This window comes from Microcaecilia unicolor, chromosome 11, assembly GCF_901765095.1.
Source record: "Microcaecilia unicolor chromosome 11, aMicUni1.1, whole genome shotgun sequence".
Classification (NCBI taxonomy): domain Eukaryota; kingdom Metazoa; phylum Chordata; class Amphibia; order Gymnophiona; family Siphonopidae; genus Microcaecilia; species Microcaecilia unicolor.
In genome coordinates, this window is record NC_044041.1 from 139807342 (window position 1) to 139833828 (window position 26487).

At 45.8% G+C, this 26487-nt stretch overlaps 1 protein-coding gene across 1 annotated transcript in view; it reads left to right on the top strand.

Annotated features, from left to right (window-relative positions):
- Nucleotides 1-26487, top strand: part of NKPD1 (NTPase KAP family P-loop domain containing 1) — a 195499-nt gene that overhangs the window by 54604 nt on the left and 114408 nt on the right. The window contains 1 exon segment of the mRNA XM_030219752.1: nucleotides 5287-5396. Within this exon segment, the coding sequence (XP_030075612.1) occupies nucleotides 5384-5396 (13 nt within the window). The 5' untranslated portion in view covers nucleotides 5287-5383.

Consider the following 26487-nt stretch of genomic DNA (forward strand, 5'->3'; position numbering starts at 1 on the left):
GCACCCCCAATATTGAGGAAAGATCATGTAGCTGTGCAGGGAGGAGTTTTGTGCACTGGGCTTAGCACCCCCAATAATACTTTACAGTTGGCTCCTATGGGTGTGTGTAGGTTACTACTGTGGCACAACTTTGGGGGCCTTCCTTCCCTACTACTCCCTCCTATTTTCCCATCAACAAACTGTGCCTAGTTCCTTCTGTGACCTCTGTGCTCTACTGAGTGTGGGCCACATGCATTCAACTGAAGGAGCCTGTAATGGGGGTCATAAAGCAGTTCTATGCAGTCTACCAAGTCAGTAGTAACACAACACATGCTGAAATGTTGTTCAATTTAACAATTATACAACAAACAGCTTGTCCACAACGTTGTGAGTGGTGTCCTTCTCTTGGCTGATCGTCCACCACCTCTACCCAGCTGCCTGTGGGGCTCTCTCTTTCGCACCCGTGTCAATTCCATTCCTCCTCACCATCTCTTTGCTGGGTCATCAGGTTGGGGGACATGCCAATGTATATGAATGCTGAAAGACAAAAGTGGGTTATTTGCACCAACACTATTCCTCACTCTTGTGCTATACAGGTGATGTCTCAGAGGAGGCTGGCCCTAGTGGCCTGCAAGGCCAACGCCCTACACCAGCAGTCCAGCCTCAACCTCCACAGCCTGCAGCACCAGCAGTCCAGCCTCTGCCTCCACCCCCTGCAGCACCAGCAGTCCAGCCTCCACCACCTGCACCAGCTGTCCAGCCTCTGCCTCCACCACCTGCAGCAGCAGAACCTGCAGTACAGGCACATCCTCCACCAGCACCACCAGCAGAGGCCGCACCTCCAGCACCGGATGACTTTGGTGAGGAGGAGGAGGATGCATATAGGGGGCCAGCTCCTCCCCAGAGGCCATCCAGCCAAAGGAGGCAACTCCTGCGGCTGGCCACAGAATTACTACGCCACAACGTGCGCTTGGAGGAGTACCGGCAGCAGAAACTAGAGCTGCAGCGCCAAGCACTGGAGGCACAGCAGCAAGCCCACCAGGAACTCCTCCAGGCGCAACGCAAAGGCCACCAGGAGGTGCTCCAGCAACTCAAACGGCTGGAGCAGAGCATCCAACACCTGCGCCCTCAGGTCACAGCACCTACTCCAGCCCCCATGCTGCTGGAGCAGGACCTGCCATCAACTTCCTCCTCCACTGACCACCAACCACCAGCTAAGAGGTGGGCGTTGCGATCGTCCGCCTCCGCACCCACTCCTGCAGCACCCACCAAATCTGCTCCCATTCTGGGTCCTGTGGCCAGACTAGAACCAACAAGGTGGCCGGACTTCCACGGCGCAGCCGAAGCCGCAGGCTGCTGTGGGGATACGGAGGAGGACACTGGGAGCAGCACCTCAGAAGAGGGTGAACAGACTTCCCGTGCAGCACCAGCTGCAAAGGAAGGGCGTGGGAGGGGTAGGAGGGGACGGGGGAAGGGAAGGGGAAAGTGATGGGACATGCTGTAGGGTGAGGGTTGGTGGGAGGGGGGTGGGTGTGGGAGGGGGATGGTGGTGGTGGTGGTGGTGGGGTTGAACACAGTAACACATGCACTTAATGTAAATAAATAAATGTACACTTACTTTCACCTAAAACTTGTTTCAATGAGTCTTTGTCTTGCTCTTACGCCAAGCTGGTAGGCATTGAGCTCTGCTCTGTGGGCTGGGGGGTGGAGGGGGCTCCTCTTCCAGCTCATCTCGGGCCTCTTCTGGTGGTGGCTGTGGCTCCTCTGGGAGAGGCTGTCCTCTGCGCTGGGCCAAATTGTGTAACATGCAGCACGCCACAAAGATCTTGGCCACCTTTTCTGGACTGTAGAGCAGCTCTCCTCCAGACCGGTCCAGACAGCGGAACCGGTTTTTCAACAAACCAAAGGTGCGCTCAATGATCCCCCGGGTGCTGCGATGTCTCCTGTTGTAGGTTTCTTCTGCCCCTGGTTGTGGGTGGATCAGGGGGGTCATGAGCCATGTCCTCTGCGGGTAGCCTCGGTCACCTTTGGAGAAAAGCAGAATGAGATAGATGAGTGTGTATTGCTTGGAGCAGTACAGGGGGGGGGGGGGCGGGGGGATTTGGATAGTGGGTTGTGGAGTGAGGTGGAGGAAGCCAGGGCGGAGGGTTGCCCAGTGGAGGAGGTATAGTATGGGTACATGCATGTTGCACTTACCTAGTAGCCATCCACCAATGAACTCCCCTCGCTCGAACCTGCGGAAGATGCCCGAGTGCTGTAGGATGTAGGCATCGTGGGTGGAGCCAGGGTACCTGGCACACACGTCTAATATCTCCCCCTGGGCATCACATACAACTTGCATGTTCATAGAATGAAATGCCTTCCTATTTCTGTAGGTGGCTACGTGTGTGCAGTCTATCACACCGATGACCGAGGGGAATCTAGCAAGAGCATAGAAGGCGGCCATGTTGTTGTGCAGGGCCTGGAGGGTGGTGGGGAAAGTGATGTAGTGTGAGGTGTGAGTTATAAAGGCATCCAGGAACTGGGTGAGACAGTGTGAAATAGAAGCCTGGGTGAGGCCTGTGTTAGCAGCTAATACGAATTGAAAACTCCCAGTGGCCAGGACAGAGAGAGAGGAAGTGATTTTGAGGTGGGCAGTGATGGGGTTATTCCTACGTGTCTGGGGCTGAAGGAGGGGTTTCAGCTGCTCACACAGCTGAAGAATGGTGGCCCTATCAAACCTGAACCTTGTTAGACACTGCTGGTCAGTGAGTTGTAGGAAGGTGGTGCGGGCCCTAAACACTCGGGGCCGTGAATACCTCCTGCGGTGGGTGGCCTCTTCGTGTAGCATGCATGCCACAAGTGCATTAAGTGCATCCATATCCCCATCACCAGTGCAAGTATTAGGACTAGTAGTCAAACACCAACACACACAGATCTGTCACTTCCAGCCACCATGCCCTCTGGCCACTCACTCGCCAAACAGTACAGGAACACAGAGACAAACGAAGGTCAGGGAATAGAGTATACACGTGGGAAGAGTGAATGGGGAGGGATAGGGGGAGGGGAAGGGGGCGATGGAGCAAAGGAGTAGGAGTAAGGAAAGGTCAAAGGGTAAGACACAAAAGAGGCAGGGCACACAGATGAACGTAACAGGTACTCAACACGCTCGGCTTTCTCTCTGCAACCACCAATTCAGCTCTTCCACCAACGATGTCGCCATTCTCCAACTACGCACAATCGCTAATGGGTCTAAAGACGATTTCCCCCTTGCTCTGGTCGCTTTTATTTCGGGTCCATCATATTACGCCCATCTTCCCGCTCAACCAGAGCCATTTCGCTATTCGTTATACGTTGTACACGTCCACGTCGTATCACCGCCCCTAACACGCCCCCGACACGCCTCTTATTTGGACGTTTTTACGTGAACGTACGAGCGACACGGACGCACTGAAACATTGGTTTACATTATATTGATTTACTCGTTTTTGTGAGATAAACGTCTATCTCCCGATTTAGGTCATAATATAGGCGTTTTTGTCTTTCGATTATAAGCAGGCAAGTGTTTTTGCCTCCAAAGCCCTTCTTTGCCTTCCAAATGCTTTGCAATTGACGACATTCTTTATGCTGTTTCTTATTATTTTCAGTCAGTTCCCTTTTCCATTTTTTGAAGGATTTTCATTTAGCTCTAACAGCTTTCTTCACCTCACTTCACCTCAGTTAGTCTTCCTTCCTCCTTTTTTAATATATGGAATATATTTGGCTGGGGCTTCCAGGATGGTACTTTTCAACAGTATCCATGCCTGATGTAAAATCTGGACCCTCGCAGCCGCTCCTTAAAGATTTTCTTTCACCGTTCTTCTCATTTTATCATAGTCTCCTTTTTGAAAGTTAATGTATTGGATTTCCTGTGTATACTTAACCCAAAGCTAATGTTATCAAGTGGCCCCAACACCATTACCTCCCGCACCATATCATGCACTTCACTAAGGACTAGGTCTAGAAGTTTTCCTTCACTCGTCGGCTCCTGTACCAGATGCTCCATAAAGCAGTCCTTGATTTCATCAAGGAATTTTACCTCCCTGGCATGCCTTGATGTTACATTTACCCAGTTAATATCGGAGTATTTGAAATCACCCATTAGTATCGTATTGCCCAGTTTGTTAGTCTCCTTAATTTCCGATAACATTTCTACATCCATCTGTTCATCCTGGCCAGGCAACCACACAAGGTTAGAAGCAAGAATTATCAACTTACATTTCTCTGTAATGCTGTTTGTGCAGAGAGGCTCAGTACTTAGAAGGCACAGAGAGAAAGTTTCTCTCACCAGAGCTATCAGCTGTGTGTCTGCTCTGATTCTACACCAAAACTCTTCTCTTTGTTCACCAAGTCTGATACCAGATTTCTGTCCACTGTCGCATTCCTCTTGTCCAGCAGATGAAATGCAGGCCTGATGAACAATGGGGTCCATAGTTGGTTCAGACACCCTCCCTGCTAGTGTCCGCACCTACCAAGGAGGCCCACAAGTGTTATCTCATACTTGTGTCGGTGTAAATCTGTCTTGTTACCCGCTTCGCACCCAAAGATGAAGTGCAGATGCTCTTTGGAATGCCAGCATGTCCTTGAGCTGAAAGTCAGTTTAGAAATGCAGGGAACAGTCAGGCAACCATGACAGTTGGTTCTTGGCCTAGTCAAAGTGTGGTTCAGGCGTCAGTTATACAAAAGGTGATATACCGGGGCACCTCTACACACCTACAGCCTATTGATTCTCTACCTAAGTTTAAGACAGCACTAAAAACCTGGCTTTATACACAGGCTTTTGATTCTGTTTCCTGAGTTTCTTTTTCTCCAAGGACTGTTGTAGATTTTGATTCCTTGAGTTTTCCGTAAATTATCTGTTTTGGATTTGTTGTTTAGGCTTTACTATGTTGTTGTATTCCTTCCCCTCCTTCTTGTGTTGCAATGTTGTCTTTTGTAGTTTATGTTTTGTTTATTAAGCTAATTTTGTAAACTACGTCAATATCTTTCATGATGTCACAGTATAACAAATATACCCATAAATAAATATTCCTTCCTGACCCTCCCAAAAATGACTATGGTACTCACTCCATAGATTGTTTTCTTTCACATGCTTCCTAAAAGAGAATGAAGTAAATGCATATATTAGCCAAAAAAGCACAAGGAGCCTTCAAGAATAGGGGGTTTCAAATCAGTACTTTGTTAAACAGAATGCAGTACAGATAGAAAGGAATGTGATGGTTTTCAGTTCCTATGACCTGAGTTCATTGTTTCCATAAGGTAAGCAATAAGCAGTCTTTATCTTCTTAGGTTTTCTACCTAGACTTGGAGCAGTAGACCACCCAGCAAGATTTCAAATTTAGAAGACTGAGGCCATTGCTGAGTCTGCAAGTGATCTGAAACCAGAATGCCCCATACAGGTAACCAGAAAAAAAAAGAAAATGCCAAGAATGGCAAATCCCTTTGCGTTTTTAAGCTATAGATAAGAGTAGGAAAGAAAATCAAGAGAAAAATTCCCAATATCTTCTAAAGAATGTCATATGACATGGCACAGACTAATCACCCATGACCTAATATAAACACATTCAGTAGGGGCAGTGGAACATATTTTGGGTTGGAGATGGGAGAATAAACCATCCTTGGTCCCTGCCTTTCAAGCTGATACCGTATGGGACAAAAGGTTGGTTCAGGTCAATATTCAAAAGAGGTTATACATCATCAGCAGCCCAAGAACTTATATTTTCTTATATTTTCAGACACTCTGAGAGTAATTTTATAACAAGTTGCCTAGGTTGAGAGGGTAAATAGGAGCCTATTCATTTGAAATGACATAAGAATTGCCAACAGGAAAAATATGAAAATTGGGAGGGGGGGGGGGGGGAGGTTACTACATCATCAATACTACAGTCTACTACTCAGGAACAGTGTGCATTATTGTTCAATAAAGCACACTATTTATCAATAGGCACCCCTTTTTTCAATAGGGCTTGCTATTGAGCAATACTACACATTATTTGAGTAGTGTGTACTATTGTGCAATAACTGAACAATACACTATTGATGATATCGCCCCCAAAATGAACAAAAAAAACCATTTAAACCTCCAAATGAAACAAAAATTCGGTAAACATGCCGAACTAAACAAAATTAAAATTTTTGGCCTGTAGAAACCTAATTTTAAGCCTTATTTATAGAGAGACATGGAGGGGCATTTTCGATAGAACGTCTAAATCAGATTTTGGATGTTTTATAAAAACGTCCAAATTCCGAACAGGAAAGAAGGTCATTTTCGAAAAAGATAGACGTCTAACTTTTGTGTTTGAAAATGCTATGGACTTCTCGTGATTTGGACATCCTTTTTTTTGGTCAATTTTCAAACAAAAGACATCCAAATGCAAGATGTCCAAAACAGAGGAGGAGTGGCTTAATGGTTAGTGCACACTTATGTCACTTTTTGGACATTTTTCTCTTTTGAAAATGAGCCTGATGGGCACCTATGTGTATTTATAAAATTGCTGCATAAAAACTACAGAAGGTAAGGCTAAAATGAAGCCATAGACACTTAAACCTGCTCAGAAGCAGACGTAAATGTTCACATATCTATGCACAAACATAAAGAACAAATATAAATCATAACTTCACCCAAAATCTGCCATTGAACATGCCTATGCCCAGCCAGCTAAACATCTGAGTGGTCTTGTCATCATGGGCTGAATTTAGTATATGGTGCCAAAAAAAATCTGCTTTGAATGATATTCTATAAAGGATGCTTAGAGCACGTAGCGCTGGAATCCATGCTAAACTTGAGCATGAGCATTTACACCAACTGAAACCAGGTATAAACCCCAGCACACAAGTTGGGTGTGGATCTCCTGAATTCTATAACACTGCGCACATTTTAAGAGAATGTCCCTGACCCACCCATATTCCTCTCATTGTTAAGCTTCCTTTTCAGATCCAGGCAGAAAAACTTAGGCACTATTCTATAACAGGATGTGTAAGAATAGTTGTGCCAACTGATCTGCCATTTTTGGGCCATTTTGGTGCCTTGTTTCCATTATAACACTTTTCCGCACCAAAATGTTATGTGGAAATAACACGTAACACTAGATGCCATATATAGAATTCCCTAACACATGTACTTTTATAAGGGGATAATTTTATGAGCAATATTTTATGCACGTAAACTTGCATATATGCATTAAAAAAAAGTCTTTATAAAGTCATTAGGGCTACATTTCAAATTTTTTTTTGTTACATTTGTACCCTGCATTTTGTTTTCCCACTCATGGCAGGCTCAATGCAGCTTACATGGGGCAATGGAGGGTTAAGTGACTTGCCCAGAGTCACAAGGAGCTGCCTGTACCTGAAGTGGGAATTGAACTCAGTTCCCCCCAGGCCCAAAGTCCATCACCCTAACCATTAGGCCACAGATATTTGATTTGATTTGATTTGATGTATTTATTTATAAATTAATTAATTAATTAATTTCCCAGTGCAGCTCCTTGTGACTCTGGGCAAGTTACTTAACCCTCCATTGCCTCAGTTACAAAATAAGTACCTGTATATAATATGTAAACCACTTTGTTATGTTATGTTATGTTATACATGTTTATTTATTTATTTATTTTGCAGGCTCAATGTGGCTTACAGGTCTGTTATGGCATTACCATTCCAGGGTGTCAGATACAATTGTTGATGCAAACAGATTGAGGATGGAAAGAAGTACTAAGAAGGTAGATTGGGGTGGATTGGTGAGGTGGAATAGTTAAGCTATGGGTCCTCTTTGTAGGTTTTATTGAAGAGATACGTCTTCAGGGATTTACGAAAGTTGGATATTTCGTCGATTGTTTTCAGATCAGCTGGTAGTGCATTCCACAGCTGCGTACTCATGTAGGAGAAGGAGGTCGCGTGTATAAGCTTGTATTTTAGTCCACTACTGGACATACAGTGGTTTATCTCACAGATTAATTCCCTTATTTTACTGATGGACAGATGATCAAAAGCCCTATGCTGTTCCAAACAGTGCTCTAAAAATAGCGTTGGAATAGCAAGGGGCTTTACCGCCCCTATGATCAGAGATAACTGCATGCAAATTTAAGTATGCAATTCTCTCTGATCAAGGGGTAGAAGAGCGGTGCTCAGGCGCAATCCTCCCGCACTTGTTTGACAGATCTGGGCTGTCAAAAGCCCAGACTTGTCAAACAAAGGGGCTGGAGGACCATAGGAAAACCAGACCCCAAACTACCCTCACCCTGAGCCAAGCGAAACAGGAGCTGGAGGTCCAGCAGACCTCTGGTCCCTCTGACCCTCCCTGACACAAATTAGGGAGAGCTGGAGAACTGGGGGGGGGGGGGTCTCCAGACCCCCTAACCCCTCCCAAGTATCCCTCAGATAACCCTGGTGGCCCCTACCTTCAGTTGGAGGAGGGAGGTGGCCTCCCTCCTCTTCCATCGGTACCGCCTCGAAAATTGCGGTGCCCAGGGGCGCTGATGGAAGAGGAAGGAGGCCACCTCCCTCCTCCAACTGAAGGTAGAGGGGTGGGGAAGGGCCGCTAGATGTTTTCTAGTCTACAAGTACCAAGATTAGTTCATTGTGAGTTACATTCAAGAACGATGGAAACAGTACTCCAATCTGTAAAGGAAAATAATAACTGATCTCTGCATAGTAAAATAAAAAAAGAAAACATTATCAATAAAAATTCTTGTCAAACATCACCAATAGTTCTTAAATAGTACAAACAACATGACAGCTCTTTTTAAATAAAAAAGTTTTAAGCCTTTCGAAAAATGTCATAATTAGTAAGCAACCGGATCTCCAGAGGTAACAAGTTCCACAGTGGTGCCACTTGATAATAAAGAGTGGAATCAAATAGTTTTCTTAATTTAATTGATCTGACCGAGGAAAAGCATAAAAGCAGATGATTATGAATTTTTCTGTTTGCTGAGGAACTGTTATGTAAAAACGAGACCAAACTCACATAGATATAGTGGTGCAGTGCCATAAATGATTTTAAAAATGATAGTGTATAATTTGAACTATGCCCTGGCCTCCACAGGGAGCCAGTGTAACCACCAACAGATGGTAGCTGACTCAAACCTGCAGACTGAAAAACATCAATCGTGCTGCCGTGTTTTGAACAAGCTGCAACCATTAAAGATAATATTACAATAATGCAGTCTGGAGAGGATTAATGCTTGAACCAATAATAAAAACTTTACTGGTTCCATATAACTATGAATCATCCTCAATTTTCTCAAAGTGTGAAATGACTTTCTAATTAATGATTTTACATGACTAGAGAAAGTTAATAAACTGTCCACTTCCACCCCCAAAACTCTGGAATAGAATTCAAAGGTGAAAGTGTTTGCCCCAATAAGAAAATGCAGAGGAAATTAGAACAAATTGAATGGACCCAGCCACAAAAACTTTGTTTTCTCTCGGTTCATTTTAAGTCAGTGAGCTAAGGTTACTTGATTACTTGTACACAACTTGTAATACCATTCAATGTATTAGTCCAATCTCTGGACATAGGAAGCAATATTGCGATGTTATCAGCATAAATAAAAAATGGTATCTTAAATTTTTCAAACACTGTGCCTGGAGGTTGAGTCAACACATTAAACAATGATAGAGACAGCGGGGTGCCCTGCAGTACCCCACAACCAGGAGTCCAACCAGCCGAGAGTTTATCAGCTTTTTATACTTGATAGCTTTATAGTGGAGGAGTGGCCTAGTGGTTAGAGTGGTGGATTTTGGTCCTGGGGAACTGGGTTCAATTCCCACTGTAGGCACAGGCAGCTCCCTGTGACTCTGGGCAAGTCACTTAACCCTCCAATGCCCCAGGTACAAATAAGTACCTAAGCCACATTGAGCCTGCCATGAGTGGGAAAGTGTGGGGTACAAATAAAATAAAAAAAAAACATGCTGAAACAATTTAATACATTTTCACATATTCCTATAGCGCTCAACCTAATCAGCAGATTATTATGATCAACTAGGTCAAAGACAGCAGACAAATCAAATTGGACAACAATTGCATTCTGACCTCAACTTAATAAAGCTTTATAGTTTATTTAGATTTGCTATACTGCCATGACTGACTAGCAATACTCAGCGGTATACAATGATATAAAGTGAAGATTGCGGTGCCCAGGGGCGCTGATGGAAGAGGAAGGAGGCCACCTCCCTCCTCCAACTGAAGGCTGATTGTTATCACGATTGGGTTGTCCTCTGCGACGGCCCAGGAGACCAGCAAAACAAAAGACTCTCTAGAACGCTCCGGCGTGCGGGCAGAACGCACCGCACATACGCGAACGACTTCCCGCCCGCAGCACAAGCGTGACATCGTCAGTTTAATAAAAAAGCAACCAGAGAATTAGAACAACTCCAAAGGGGAGGTGAGTGGGTTTGTGAGAACAATCAGCCTGCTGTCCTCAGAGAATACCTGCTACAGGTATGTATCTTCACTTTCTCCGAGGACAAGCAGGCTGCTTGTTCTCATGATTGGGGTATCCCTAGCAGCCAGTCTCACTCAAAACAATGAACATTGGTCAATTGGGCCTCGCAGCGGCTAGGACATAACAGAGATTGACCTAAAAAAAAGCACAACTAAGTGAGAGTGCAGCCTGGAACAGAACAAAAATCGGCCTAGGAGTTGGATTCTAAACCCCAAACAGATTCTGCAGCACCGACTGCCCAAACCAACTGTCGCGTCGGGTATCCTGCTGAAGGCAGTAGTGAGATGTGAATGTGTAGACTGTTGACCACGTTGCAGCCTTGCAAATCTCCTCAATCGAGGCTGACTTTAAGTGAGCCACTGATGCAGCCTTGACAAGGCCCTCTAAAGACAGCCCAGCTTGGGCATAAGTGAAGGAAATGCAAGCTGCTAGCCAATTGGAGATGGTGCGTTTTCCGATGGCGACTCCCCTCCTGTTGGGATTGAAAGAAACAAACAATTGGGCGGACTGTCTGTAGGGCTTTGTCCGCTCCATGTAAAAGACCAATGCTCTCTTACAGTCCAAGGTGTGCAACTTGTCTTTACCAGGGCGGGTATGAGGACGGGGAAAAAATGTTGGCAAGAGAATTGACTGGTTCAGATGGAACTCCGACACCACCTTCGGCAAGAACTTAGGGTGAGTGCAGAGGACTACTCTGTTATGATGAAACTTGATATAAGGTGCATGCACTACCAAGGCTTGGAGCTCACTGACTCTACGAGCTGAAGTAACAGTCACCAAGAAAATGACGTTCCAGGTCAAGTACTTCAGATGGCAGGAATTCAGTGGCTCAAAAGGAGCTTTTATCAGCTGGGTGAGAATGACATTGAGATCCCATGACACTGGTGGAGGTTTGACAGGGGGCTTTGACAAAAGCAAACCTCTCATAAAGCGAACAACTAAAGGCTGTCCAGAGACTGGCTTACCCTCTACACATTGATGATAAGCACTAATTGCACTAAGATGAACACTTACGGAGTTGGTCTTGAGACCAGGCTCTGATAAGTGTAGAAGGTATTCAAGCAGGGTCCGTGTAGGACAAGAAAAAGGATCTAGGGCCTTGCTGTCACACCAGATGGCAAACCTCCTCCATTTGAAAGAATAACATTTTTTCATGGAATCTTTTCTGGAAGCAAGCAAGACTCGGGAGACACCCTCTGAAAGACCCAAGGAAGCAACTTCTAAGCTCTCAACATCCAGGTCGTGAGAGCCAGAGACTGGAGGTTGGGATGTAGAAGTGACCCCTCGTTCTGGGAGATGAGGGTTGGAAAACACTCCAATCCACGGTTCTTCAGAGGACAACTCCAGAAGAAGAGGAAACCAGATCTGACGAGGCCAGAAGGGAGCAACCAGGATCATTGTTCCGCGGTCTTGCTTGAGTTTCAGCAAAGTCTTCCCTACTAGAGGTATGGGAGGATACGCATACAGAAGGCCTGTCCCCCAGTGTAGGAGAAGGGCATCTGACGCTAGTCTGTCGTGGGCCTGAAGTATGGAACAGAACTGAGGGACTTTGTGATTGATCTGAGTGGCAAAAAGATCCACCGAGGGGGTGCCCCACGCTCGGAAGATCTTGTGGACAACGCCCATGTTGAGCGACCACTCGTGAGGTTGCATGACCCTGCTCAACCTGTCGGCCAGACTATTGTTTACGCCTGCCAGATAAGTGGCTTGGAGAAACATGCCGTGACGGCATGCCCAAAGCCACATCCAAATGGCTTCCTGACACAGAGGACGAGATCCGGTGCCCTCCTGCTTGTTGGTGTAATACATAGCAACCTGATTGTCTGTCTGAATCAATATGATGTGGTTGGACAGCCGGTCTCTGAAAGCATTTAGAGTGTTCCAGATCACTTGTAATTCCAGGAGGTTGATCTGAAGACCCTTGTCCTGAAAGGACCAAGCTTCTTGAGTGTGAAATCCATCTACATGAGCTCCCCAACCCAGGAGGGATGCATCCGTCATCAGCACTTTTTGTGGCTGAGGAATTTGGAATGGACGTCCCAAGGTCAAATTGGAGCAAATGGTCCACCACTGAAGGGAACTGCAAAAGTCGGTGGAGAGATGGATCACATCCTCTAGATCCCCTGTGGCCTGGAGTCCATTGAGCTGATCTCATATTTAGGCGTGCCATGGGAGTTACATGAACTGTGGAAGCCATGTATCCTAAGAGTCTCAACATTTGCCGAGCTGTGATCTGTTGAGATGCTTGAGTCATGGACACTAGGGCCAGGAGATTGTCTGCCCTTGCCTGGGAAAGGTAAGCTCGAGACGACCGTGTGTCCAACAGAGCTCCAATGAACTCCAATTTTTGAACCGGGACAAAATGGGACTTGGGATAATTGATCACGAACCCCAGAAGTTCTAGCACTCAAATAGTCATCCGCATGGACTGTAGAGCACCTGCCTCCGAGGTGCTCTTCACCAGCCAATTGTCGAGATAAGGGAACACATGCATTCCCAGTCTGTGTAGCGATGCTGCGACAACTGCCAGGCACTTTGTGAAAACCCTGGGCGCAGACGTGAGACCAAAGGGCAGTACACAGTACTGAAAATGCTGACTTCCCAACCGAAATCGAAGATCCTTCCTGTGAGCTGGGAGTATCAAGATGTGGGTATAGGCGTCCTTTAAGTCCAGAGAGCATAGCCAATCGTTTTCCTGAATCATGGGAAGAAGGGTGCCGAGGGAAACCAACCTGAACTTTTCTCGGACTAGGAATTTGTTCAGGGCCCTTAGGTCTAGGATGGGACGCTTCCCCCCTGTTTTCTTTTGCACAAGGAAGTACCTGGAATAGAATCCCAGCCCTTCTTCCCCTGGTGGAACGGGTTTGACCGCACTGACCTTTAGAAGGGCGGAGAGTTCCTCTGCAAGTACCTGCTTGTGCTGGGAACTGTAAGAATGAACTCCCGGTGGGCAATTCGGAGGTTTGGATTCCAGATTGAGGGTGTATCTTGACTGGACTATTTGAAGAACCCACCAATCAGAGGTTATGAGAGGCCACCTTTGGTGAAAAAATATCAACCTCCCTCCGACCAGCAAGTTGTCCGGCACGGACACTTTTTCTGAGGCTATGCGGCACTGGAGCCAGTCAAAAGCCCGTCCCTTGCTTTTGCTGAGGAGCCGTAGGGGCCTTAGGCGCACGCCGTTGATGGGAACGAGCGCGCTGGGACTGAGCCTGGACAGGCTGCCGAGAAGCAGGAGTGTACCTACGCCTATTATAGGAATAGGGAGCATTCCTCTTCCCTCCAAAAAACCTCCTAGATGAGGAGGTGGTAGCAGAAGACGCCCAGCGGGAGAGAGAATCCATAGCATCATGGTGCTTCTTGATCTGATCAACCATATCCTCTACTTGTTCGCCAAAAAGGTATTCCCCCCCGGCAAGGAATATCTGACATTCGCTGCTGGGTCTTATGATCCAGGTCAGAGACGCGCAGCCATGAGAGTCTGCGCATCACTATACCTTGAGCAGCTATTCGGCATGACACATTAAAAGTGTCTTAAGTACACATGGCCAGGAATTTTCGACACGCCTTCTGCTGCCTGACCACCTGGTGAAAAGGTTTGGAGAGCTCCGGAGGAAGTGCTTTGACCAAACTGGACAGTTGCCTCACCGAGTTCCGCAAGTGGATGCTCGTGTAGAGCTGGTATGTTTGAATCTTGGCTGCAAGCATAGCGGCCTGATACGTCTTTCTCCTAAAAGAATCCAAGGTCATAGACTCTCTGCCTGGGGGCGCCAAGGCATAGTCCCTAGTACTCTTGGCTCTCCTGAGAGCAGAATCCACCACCATGGAATCGTGAGGTAGTTGAGAATTCACCATTACTGGCTCTCCATGCACTCTGTACTGGGACTCAGCTTTTCTGGAGACCAATGGATTAGAGAGAGGGAATGACCAGTTTCACATTCCCTGAGTGTGTTATGCAAGGGAGCCGTTGCTACCTCTGTAGGTGGAGAAGGATAATCCAAGACCTCGAGCATCTCGGCCCTGGGCTCATCCACAACCTCCATAGGGAAGGGAATATCCTTAGACATTTCCCGAACAAAGGAGGAAAAAGAAAGACTCTCAGGTGGAGACATCCTTCTTTCAATGGGCGGAGTAGGATCAGAGGGAACCCCATATGACTCTTCTTCAGAAAAGTATCTGGGATCTTCCTCTTCCTCCCACGAGTGCTCATCATCGGTATCAGACAAAAGCTTTCTAAGAGCAGCCCGAACCAGAGCCTGTCTCGAATTCGAGGAACAACGACCTCGAGGGGGATGTTGAGAAGTTGACCCCTGCCTGGACTGTGGCGAAGCTTCCTCCGCCGATGTCAAAGGAGAGTCAACCCGGGTGGCAGCCGTCAACGATGCCGCAAGCGGCACCAAGGATGGGGACCTCACCACAGGCGAAGGACCAGATGTCGCTTCAACAGTCGGTGCAGAAGGCGCAAGCTGGCACCGAAGTAGACTGGCGCAGCAATCTCTCCAGAAGCTCTGGAAGAAGGGCCCTAATGCGCTCATCGAGAGCTTCCATCGGAAAAGGCTGGGGGGCCGGTGCAGGAGTTGGTGGCAGAATCTGAGGGGGCTCAAGAGCTGGTACCAGGCTGCCAGAAGACCGATGCATCGGCACCTCCTGTATAGAGGGTGAGCGGTCCTCTCAGCGCCAATGCTTCTTGGGTGTGAATCCCTCGGCTCCCCGGAGCTCTCGGTACAGCGCATGGAAGGAGATCGATGACGGTGCTTCTTAGCCTTCGCTCAACGCCCATCATCGAGACTCCTTGGTACCGAAGAGGACGTGGAATCCTCACGCCTCCTTGGGTCCGGATCCGACGAAGGTCGATCCCAGGGAGCCTGCATAGCAGTAGGCCTCGAGACAGGTGGAGACCCACTCGATGCCTCGCTGCTCCCAGCGTGATATGGTCATTTGGCAGCCATTAACTGCACTCTCGAAGTCGATGCTTCCCTTGATGTCGACGGCGCTGACCTCGGTACTGATGTCGAAGGACCGGACCGATCTGCAAAAAGTTTGTCTCGATGAGCCTCCCGAGACACTTGGGTCCATTTTTTCATTAAAGGACACAGCTTACAAGCAGCTGACAGATGATCGGGCCCAAGGCACTGGAAACACCACGTGTGGGGGTCAGTACCAGAGATAGTCCGGTTGCACCGAGTACAACGCTTGAAGCCGCTGGGTGTCCTCAATGACATGGACGGAAAGACGGCGTCTGCGAAATTGAAGAACACGATTGTGCCAATTAAAAAGGCACCAAAAAGGAAAGCAAAACCTGGCCGAGTAGCCTAAGAGCCGGCTGCGGCGAAAAAGGAAGGAAACTTTAAACTTTAGTGAGAAAAACTAAAGAAAATAAAGAGAAAATAAACTTTTTTTTTTTTTTTTAATTTTGTGGAAACAAAAAACGAGAAGAAAAAGAAAAACAAGGAAGCGGTAATGTCGTAAAAAGTCTCCTGGGCCAAAAGGAACACAGCTAAACACCTTGTGCCGTGGGCAGGAAGCCATTCGCACATGCGCAGTGCGCTCTGCCTGCACGCCGGAGCGTTCAAGAGAGTTTTTTGTTTTGCTTCAGAGATTTTGTCGCGGACAACAACCCAGTCGTGAGAACAAGCAGCCTGCTTGTCCTCGGAGAAAACAAATTTATGAAAAAGGAATGGAACTACAAAATATGATAGAAAAGTAGTAAAACACACGTACAGAAAGAGCAAGATGAAGTAGGAGGAAAGAGAGTGTAACTTGTACGAAATCTGGACTGAGATTAATGCAAATATGTATCCAGCATTTTAGAAACATACCCTTCCATGATCTTTACAAATAATGGTATTGACGCAACTGGATGATAATTACTAACCGTCTGCAATTTCCTACTAGGGTTTTTGGGATTGATGTCAGTGCAATCGCTCCTCATTGAGCTGGAAATTGACCATTTATCAAGCCCTTATTTAACCAAGAGTTAATGCTGATAAAAAAAAGTATCATTCATAGAGATCCCCTTTTACAAAAGCGTGCTAGCGTTTTTAGTGCACATTATATTCCTATGGGTGTCTTAGCGTTTAGCACACACTAATTTTTAGCGTGTGCTAATACCACTAGTGTGCCTTTGTAAAGACCCCCAGAGTTCATTAGATATACTGGACACAGTTTCAAACTGCATTTAGATTGTTATCATATTTATATTTGCAGCATTTGTATCCCACATTTTCCCACCCATTTGCAGGCTCAATGTGGCTTACATTTGTCGTTATGGCGATTGCCATTTCCGGACTTTAGATATGCACATGATTTTGCAATCAAGTGCGTATATACATGGTAGAAGAATGCATTGTGTGCTTGTGTACTTGTTAACACGTGTTTTTGCAATCAAGTGCATATGTATGTGGTAGAAGAATACATTGTGGTCTTGTGTAGGTGTCGGCTTTATGTAGTTGCTCAGATGATGGTATTATGGTGAAAGTAATAGTGTTGGGCAGTGGTTATGTCGTTTCGGTCTTATTCTTCGTTGTTGTTGTTGTTTAGAAGTTAGGATGATTGTTGTATGCTTTTTTGAATAGGTCCGTTTTCAGTAGTTTACGAAAGATGGTTAGATCTTGCGTTGTCTTTATGGTCTTCGGGAGTGCGTTCCATAGCTGTGTGCAAATGTAGGAGAAGCTGGTTGCGTAGGTGGACTTATATTTTAATCCTTTGCAGTTGGGGTAATGCAGGTTGAGGAATGTATGTGCTGATCTTTTAGCATTCCTAGCAGGTAGGTCTATGAGGTCTGACATGTAGGCCGGAGCTTCTCCATGTATAATTTTATGGACCATGGTGCATACTTTGAACGCAATTCGTTCCTTTAGTGGAAGCCAGTGTAGTTTCTCTCTTAGCGGTTTGGCGCTTTCGTATTTTGCTTTCCCGAATATAAGTCTGGCTGCTGTATTTTGGGCTGTCTGAAGCTTCTTAATGACTTGTTCTTTACAACCCGCGTATATTGCGTTACAGTAGTCTAGGTGGCTTAACACCATTGACTGTACTAGGCTGCGAAATGTGTCTCTTGGGAAGTAGGGTTTGATTCTTTTAAGTTTCCACATGGCGTAGAACATTTTCTTTGTTGTATTTTTCGCATGGTCTTCTAGTGTAAGGTTTCGATCAATTTAACTTCTGCTGTTGTCATAGGTACAAAACAGTTCCATAAACGATCCATCAAAATATCATTCAACACAATCTCCATTTAAATCCAACTGCCTATGTATGGTTGCGGCCTAGTGGTTAGGGTGGTGAACTTTGGTCCTGGGGAACTGAGGACCTGAGTTCAAGTCCCACTTCAAGCACAGGCAGCTCCTTGTGACTCTGGGCAAGTCACTCAACCCTCCATTGCCCCATGACTGTACTAGGCTGCGAAATGTGTCTCTTGGGAAGTAGGGTTTGATTCTTTTAAGTTTCCACATGGCGTAGAACATTTTCTTTGTTGTATTTTTCGCATGGTCTTCTAGTGTAAGGTTTCGATCAATTTAACTTCTGCTGTTGTCATAGGTACAAAACAGTTCCATAAACGATCCATCAAAATATCATTCAACACAATCTCCATTTAAATCCAACTGCCTATGTATGGTTGCGGCCTAGTGGTTAGGGTGGTGAACTTTGGTCCTGGGGAACTGAGGACCTGAGTTCAAGTCCCACTTCAGGCACAGGCAGCTCCTTGTGACTCTGGGCAAGTCACTCAACCCTCCATTGCCCCATGTAAGCCCATTGAGCCTGCCATGAGTGGGAAAGCGCAGGGTACAAATGTAACAAAAAAAAATTAACTTCTGCTGTTGTCATAGGTAGAAAACAGTTCCATAAACGATCCATCAAAATATCATTCAACACAATCTCCAGTAACATTTAAATCCAACTGCCCATGTATGGTTGCCACCTTCTCCCTAAAATAGTAAGCCACTATATCAGCAGAGGGGACACCACCTTCAGTTGTTAACAATAGGTGGTATTTAAAAGATTGTCCACTAGATTGAACAATTTGGGCCTTATTCTATAAAGGTTATGCTCCTAAATTTATGCTCCTAAATGACAAGCATAATCTATGCTCCTAATGTAGGGCCTTTTATGATCAATGATTTAGCATACATTTAGGAGCATAAATTATGATCATAAATTTAAGAGCTTAAATTTAGGAGCATAAATTTAAGAGCATAACCTATATAGAATAAGGCCCTTTATGTGTATTTAAAATATTGGTCCTTATGAAATTAGAATAAAATTATTTTTTCTTTTTAATTATTAATTGTTTATACAGAAAGACCTTTGAGCGCCAATTCTGTTTATGTTCAGGAGTAGCAGATTTCCTCCAGGCCCTTTCACTCTTCCTACCCAATTATTAGCTTTAAAGCGGGATTGTATCAAACCATTTCTCAGATTTACAGGCAATTTTAAATTTAGTCTTAAGCTGCGCTATATCTTCCAATAGATTAACAACCTTAGGGGCCCTTTTACTAATCATCTATGCGCACCCAACACATGCTAAAATGGGTTTACCGCTGCCATGCCCCTCACCTCGTCGGCATCGGTGTCCTCGGGCGGAGCGGGACTTCCCGCCATCGTAGCTGGCTGACACTCCCTCCGGTGGCATGGTGCTTCCTGCTGGCCATTGCCATCGTGTGGCAACACGTCACCCTCCTTTCTTCGGCGCTCCTCTCTCCTGTGCACACCGGTTGGGTTCCGCCTCACTGCCTCACTGGGATTGGTGCACCCTGACTGGTCCTGCCTTGCTGGTCCGCTGGGGTTGGTGCACGCTAGTTGGGTTCCGCCTCCCTTCCCTGGGATTGGTCTTCTCCGCGTGGGGGGGGGGTCCGATTCACCTCTCATCCAGCCCTCTCTGCCTTCGTCCTTCCCCAGTTTCCTTGGAGGCTTTCCTCCTTGGCAGCTGGCCTGAACCTCTTGCTTTCACTGCCCTATGGCAGCTTTCCTTCCCAGCTGGTTCATCATGATATCAGATGCCAGCACTATTTCTGTGAAGCTCTCCTCCGCACCTTTGCTTCAGCTTCTACTTTGGTAAGCACTACCTTTTTGTGTGTTGTTAGTTCTTGCTCTGTTTCTTGGCTACCGGTCCCCTGCCTGTACCTGGACTACTCTCTGCCTGTTGCCTGCTGCCTGCCTGTTAGACGCTGCCTGTACCTGGACTACTCTTGCCTGCTGCCTGCTTGTTCGACGAGGCCTGTACCTGGTCTTCTCTGTGTCTGCTGCCTGCTTGGCACATTCTTTTGGCACCCCTCTTCCAGCCGCTCCTCGTAAGTCCTGCCGGCCACCTGCACCTGGGGGCTCAACCTCTGGGGAACAGCGGTCATCGCCGGTGAAGCCCGGGGTTGCCCGGCCGCCAAGCAGAACTAGGCCCGCTTCACCGGACTCAGCGGCACTCTACTTGGTATAAGGACTAATGAGCCTGACAGTAAGCCAAAGCCATGAGTTCACCGGACAAACCCGATCTGTCTGACTTAGCCCAGGTGCTCCAGCAACAACAGGCCCAGCTGAATTGTCTGTCTGGAGTCCTTCAGGACATCTGTTCCCAGCTGTCCAATCTCCCTTATGCTTGTCGGGGGTTCCTCAACCAATACCTTATGTTATTTGAGATGCTACCCGCAGCCGTTTCCTCAGATAAACTCAAAATCACATATAACATCTCCTTGCTTTCCGGACTAGCCCTGGCTTGGGCCTCCCTTCTCTGGGAGCAACACAATCCTTTGCTCACTTACCTTGGGGAATTTCTTCACTGTTTCAGGTTGGTTTTCGATGTTCCTGGGTGTCCTTCCTCTGAAGCCGGAGAGCTCCTACGGATTCAACAGGGCAGTTGTTCTGTGGGTTCTTATGCCATACGCTTCCGAACCTTAGCCTCTGAGGTAAGATGGGACCAAGAGGCTCTCACGGTCATATTTTGGCAAGGATTAACTGATAGGATCAAAGATGAATTGGCTGGCAGAGAACTTCCAACTACCCTGTATGCATTGATAACCCTCTGCGTCCGTATAGATGTATGGTTCCAAGAGAGGACACAAGAGCGTTCTGTTCAGTGAAGGTCACAGAGGCCATCTCCTCAGATGTCGCGACCCTCTTCTCCCAAGGGAGCTGCTAGCTCCGCCTCTGGAATTTCCGAAGAGCCGATGGTAATCGGGCGTCATCGCCTCTCTGAGAAGGAAAGGGCTCATCGTTAGGATAATCAACTCTGCCTCTATTGTGGGCAGGCTGTCCACTTTTTGAGACACTGCCCAAATAAGCCGGGATATGCATAGACCCAGGATCACTGAAAGGGGTGGCCCTGGGTCGATTTTCTCCTCTTCCGGATAACCTAATCTCTGTCCCTATCACCCTGCGCTGGAAGGAATTTTGCATCAACACCATGGCCCTAATTGATTCTGGAGCAGGAGGAAACTTTGTTGATGCCAGCCTTCTGGTCCAACTAGGAGACCCATTGAGACCTTGCAGACCTATGCTCCAAGTAACCTCCATTCAGGGACTAACTCTCCCCTATTCCATTACCCACATTTCTCCACCTTTGCAGATGCAAGTCGGAGTATTGCACAAGGAAGAAATTCAGCTCCTGGTCCTCCCCTGGGCCATCCATCCTGTTATTCTGGGCCTACCCTGGTTGCGACAACACACACCCAGCATCAACTGGACTTCTAGTGATATTGGGTTCCCAATGTTTTTCTACTTGTCTTACCATGGTGGTTCCTCCTCCCAGGACTATTACTGCCTGCCCAGGGCTCTTGTTCCCCTGTGATGCTTCTCTGCCCATGGAATATCGGGATTTCCAAGATGTCTTAAATGCACAAGAGGCCAACTCCCTTCCTCCTCATCGTCCCTTTCACTGCCCCATTGAACTACTTCCAGGCAAGACACCTCCTCGGAGTCGGCTTTACACACTCTCCCGGGAGGAATCTAAGGCCATGTCAGATTATGTTCAAGAAAACCTCTGGAAGGGCTTCATCTGGCCATCCTCATCCCCAGCGGGGGCAGATTTCTTTTTTGTTACCAAGAAGGATGGCTCATTACAACCCTGCATTGACTACCGGGGTCTCAATGAAATAATCATTAAGAATCGGTATCTGCTTCCCCTTATGCCGGAGCTTTTTGACTGTCTTCAGGGGCGTCTATCTTTACCGAGTTGGATCTCCGCAGAGCATACAATCTGGTCCAAATTCGTCACGGGGACGAATGGAAGACCGCATTCAATACCCATGAAGGACATTTTGAGTATCTGGTCATGCCTTTTGGCCTTTGTAATGCGCCTGCAGTATTTCAAGAATTTCCAAGATCTCCTTTCCTCTTCGGTCATCCCCCATCATGTGTGTACAGTCCTTCTGCACCGCCGGGACCACCGCCTTTTTGCTAAATTAGAAAAATGCTCATTTCACCAACAGTCCATCCCATTTTTGGGTTATATCATCTCTCCTGAGAGCCTCAAGATGGACCCCACTAAGTTCCGAGCCATCCGAGATTGGCCTATGCCACAGGGTCTCCAGGCCTTGCAACGTTTCTTGGGTTTTGCTAACTACTACCGGCAGTTCATCCACCATCATCACAGCCCCTCTCACTGCCTTGACCAGGAAGGGCGCCGATGTAAAGAACTGGACACCTGAGGCCCAGGACGCCTTTGCCACTTTAAAGCAAGCTTTTTTGTCTGCCCCTGTGCTATGAAGCCCCGATATCAACAAACCATTCATTTTGAAAGTGGACACCTCATCTCTGGGGGCTGGGGCCCTTTTATCTCAAGCCTCTGAATCTGACAAGCGTCACCCCTGTTTTTTTTCCCCAAGAAATTTCTCCAGCAGAACGTAACTACATGATTCGGGACCGGAAGTTGTTGGCCCTTAAATTGGTTCTCCAAGAATGGCGTTGTCTTCTGGAAGGGGCTGTGCATCCCATCACAGTAATCACAGATCACAAGAACATTCTATACCTTCAGGATGTTAAGATACTGAACTCGCGGCAGGCGCATTGGCCTCTGTTTTTTGCCCGTTTTAACTTCCGTTTACTATTTCGACCTCCCGAAAAGAATACCCTAGCTGATGCTTTATCCAGGGCCTTTAATTCCCCCAAGGAATCCTATCCCTTGCTAAATCCTGCCTGTATTGCCTCCACTACCCTGGTTTCTCCGGCTGCTACAAAGACCTCTGTGCCACCTCGGTCCAGGAAAAAGGTTCTCAGATGGGGCCACTCCTCGACTTTTACTGGGCACCCCGGATTCTGCAAGACTTTTCATTTGATCTCTCAGTACTACTGGTGGCCACACATGGCTCAAAATAGCTTACATTTCATCTCTACCTGTCCTGTCTGTACCCGAAACAAGTCCTCTTCTAGCAAGCACCTTAGTAAAAGGACCCCTTCGAGCGCCAATTTAAAAACAAGTCTTGAATAAAAGAAACTTTCAACAGTCTATCTAATCTTACCCAAAACAAGAGAGGGTCAATTTTTCCTCTCATTTTCACACTTTAGTCTCATGATTTTTAGATTTCAGATCACACCAAAAGATTGTAAAATCCAATAAAAATAGTCTGTCCAAGGTAATGGAGTGCAAATATTAAAACAAAAGTTACAATTTGAAGCAAGCCATAGCGAGAATATCTTATGTATTATGTCATGTGAACTTTGTATGTCCTCAAGAAAATCTAAAATCTCCACTGCCTTAATATCTGCACTACCTTCAAGGTGTAAATTCACATCTCCTACTACCAGTGTAGACTGATACTCCATAATGAATTTAGTTATAAACTCCTGAATGTTGTCCTTGCTACCCTGCTATTTACCTGGGGGTAATACATAACAACACAACTTAATATTCCCAGAAATGTAGAATCTCTGAAGAGGGCATAGAAAGTTTATCCAATAATTTAACAGAGAAGAAGTCTTATACAGCAAGCCCTCTGCCATGTGTACCCTGTCTGGGGACATGCAATATATGTAAGCAGCTTTGAATGTAGTTGCAAAAACCTCAGAAAGGCGGTATATCAAGTCCCATTTTCCCCTTCCCCTTTATACCCTGCAGGACACATGAACTTCAATCTCAGAATCTGTTAAAAACACCAAGCCCAGATTGGATTCCATAATCATATCTCTAATAATAAAGGCTTTGCTGACTGCAGATCTTGCATTTACATATAAACAAGGAACTGGTATAAATGAACTAAGTTTGCCAGTTAACCGCTTTATATATATCAGGTTCTTACAATTAGTATTACTAGACAGGGTATTACTCCTCAAGATCTTATCATATTGTCTACCCTGAATAAGACTGGGAGTCTGATTTTGCATTAATGAAGAACAATCAATGAGATTATTTAGATTAGCAGATCCTCTAAACCAGATATTTTGATAATCTCTATTAAATAGTCATTCAGCCATAGTGTTACCTAAAACATAATCAATTCCCCACCCCACCCCCCCACAGCATAGCAAGTCCTCAAAGCAGCAATGTAAAATATAACACCATGCTTATTTCATAACACAAATACTCCATAAAATATAACTACCACTCCTAAACATCAACTGACAGCCAGTTCAGTTACCCTCAAAACAACATCAGCAAAAAATCCTGATCACCAATAACAGCTAAAAATCTAAACCCATAAGAATGCCAAGAGAAAATTCCAATTACCCACAAGTTGCCCAAGAAGTACACTAAGGGGCATGATATGCCCCTTAGGCATGTCCCTTTGGTGGCACAGCTCAGGTGGCGCACCCCAGGAACTGGCTTGCTTTTATATCCATGGATGTCAGGTACAGATTTCATCAGCAAAAGAGGGCAGGGCTTAATGCTGCACCACAAAACTTCTCCAGGTACCTTGAAAGAATAGTGAGATAGAATGAATATAGTAAACAGTTCCAGCAACAATAGTGGTACACACTCAGGCGCAGATGGTAAAAAGTCTTTGGAATTGGTGCGCTTTCACCTCTATGGGTATCGGATATAGATATCAGCAAAAGTGGATGGGGCATAATGCCGCACCACTAAGCTTCCACAGGCGCCTTGAAAGAATAGTGAGGTAGAATGAATGTAGCAAACAGTTCCAGCAGCAATAGTGGTACAAGCTCAAGCACAGATGGTAAACAGTCTGGAAATGGTATGCTTTTACCTCCATGGGTGGAAGTGGTATATCAAATCCCATCCCCCTTCTCTTCCCTAAAGAACATAAGAACATAAGAACATAAGAACATAAGAATAGTCATGCTGAGTCAGACCAATGGTCCATCCAGCCCAGTATCCTGTTTCCAACAGTAGCCAAAACAGGTCACAAGTATCTGGCAGAAACCCAAATAGTAGCAACAGTCTATGCTACCAATCCCGTGATAAATGTTTAAAATCAAGATAATTAATGCAATAATCGCAGAGTTAACTGCAATTTAACGTGCAGCCCTAATAAACTGTTTTCTGAGTATAGAACACTTTAAACATCAAGACCAATAATTTAAATTGACATCGCTCATTAATAGGGAGCAAATGCAGCTTAGATATTAATGGGTGGGTGCTCTTCTACCACCTCCATTCCAACACCAAAGAAGAAAAAAAATGTAAAGAAATATGAAGGATCCATATCAACAGAATCATCATTTTAATCAGTGACAATACATCTTCACCAACAGTATATCTTGAAAAAACAAAATAAAATTAAAAAAGATGAACAACTTCCTTACTTTTTGTTCATACCTAAGAAAAACTAGTCTAATTGCAAAAGATGATAGAATACATATTACTTGCCAAACATTGACAAGGATACAGGATACTAGGCTAGATGGACCATTGGTCTGACTTAGTATGGCTATTCTTATATTCTTAAGGATATATTTTAAAAGGGTGCCACCACCCAACTCCAAAGTTCATGCTTTTAAAGCAAGAAATTCCTTCAAGATTGTGTATAGCAAGCCATGTCAGGCAACACCTGTATTCACTGACCATAGTACAAAGCCTCCTTATACTTAAAGTATACTTTCAAAACCATCAATTTGTATTTCTTTGAGGAAAAAAGAACACGCAATGTAGACTGATTAGGATTAACATCTTGGGATCCTCTAGAAAAGCAGATAAATCAAAGCTTACCATAGCAACTAAACCTCCCGCTTTTCCTTCAGATTTCAATTTTTCTGTGGAAGATTTAGGCACATAGAAACATTTTAAAAGAGCAATCACATGAGAGTTAGGGAGCTGTAATATTTCATTGAAAATTTCTAAGTAAAAATCTCAGTAGAAAGTAAATGAAATATAGGAAAATTAAGAAATCAAAGGTTATTTCTTCTCAACATTTTTTTTAGGAATTCAGTTTATGATGGAGACTATGTCTATCCTTAAGGGCTGTTCTGGTGGCTCCAACAATAGTAAACCCTTATCCAATAATTGAATTTTGAGTCTAGCTCTTGAAATTTTGACAATATACTCTGTGAATGAGAATAATTGAGTGTTAGATCCTTCTCAGAAACCTTATTCAACGGCTCAAACGGTAAGGCCTGGAGGGCTCGCAGTACCACATTCAAATGCCATGCTGGGCACAGCTGCCACAGAGGAGGCTGAAGCCGAAGAGCCCCGTATAGGAAACGGACCACATCAGAGTGAGCTGCTAAAGAGGAACCATCCAGTTTGCCCCTAAAACAAGCTAGCGCGGCCACCTGCACTTGAAGGGAATTATATGCCAATCCCTTTTGAAGACCATCCTGAAGGAACTCCAGAATAACCGGCGATTCAGCACACAAAGCACACCACGCCAAGAAAGCTTTCCACACTCGCACGTACGTTACTGAAGTAGACTGCTTCCGTGCCCCCAAAAGAGTGGCAATGACTGGTCCTGAAAATCCCTTCTTTCTCAGCTGCCGCCTCTCAATAGCCAGGCCGTAAGACCAAAGCGGGAGGGATTTTCCATCTGAACTGGCCCTTGATGCAGCAGATTGGGAGTCACCGGAAGTCACAATGGTGGCTCTAAGAGTGCTCGAATGAGATCCGCATACCACGGCCATCGAGGCCAGTCTGGGGCCACTAGAACGACTGGCCCTCGATGCCGCCCTATTCGGCAAA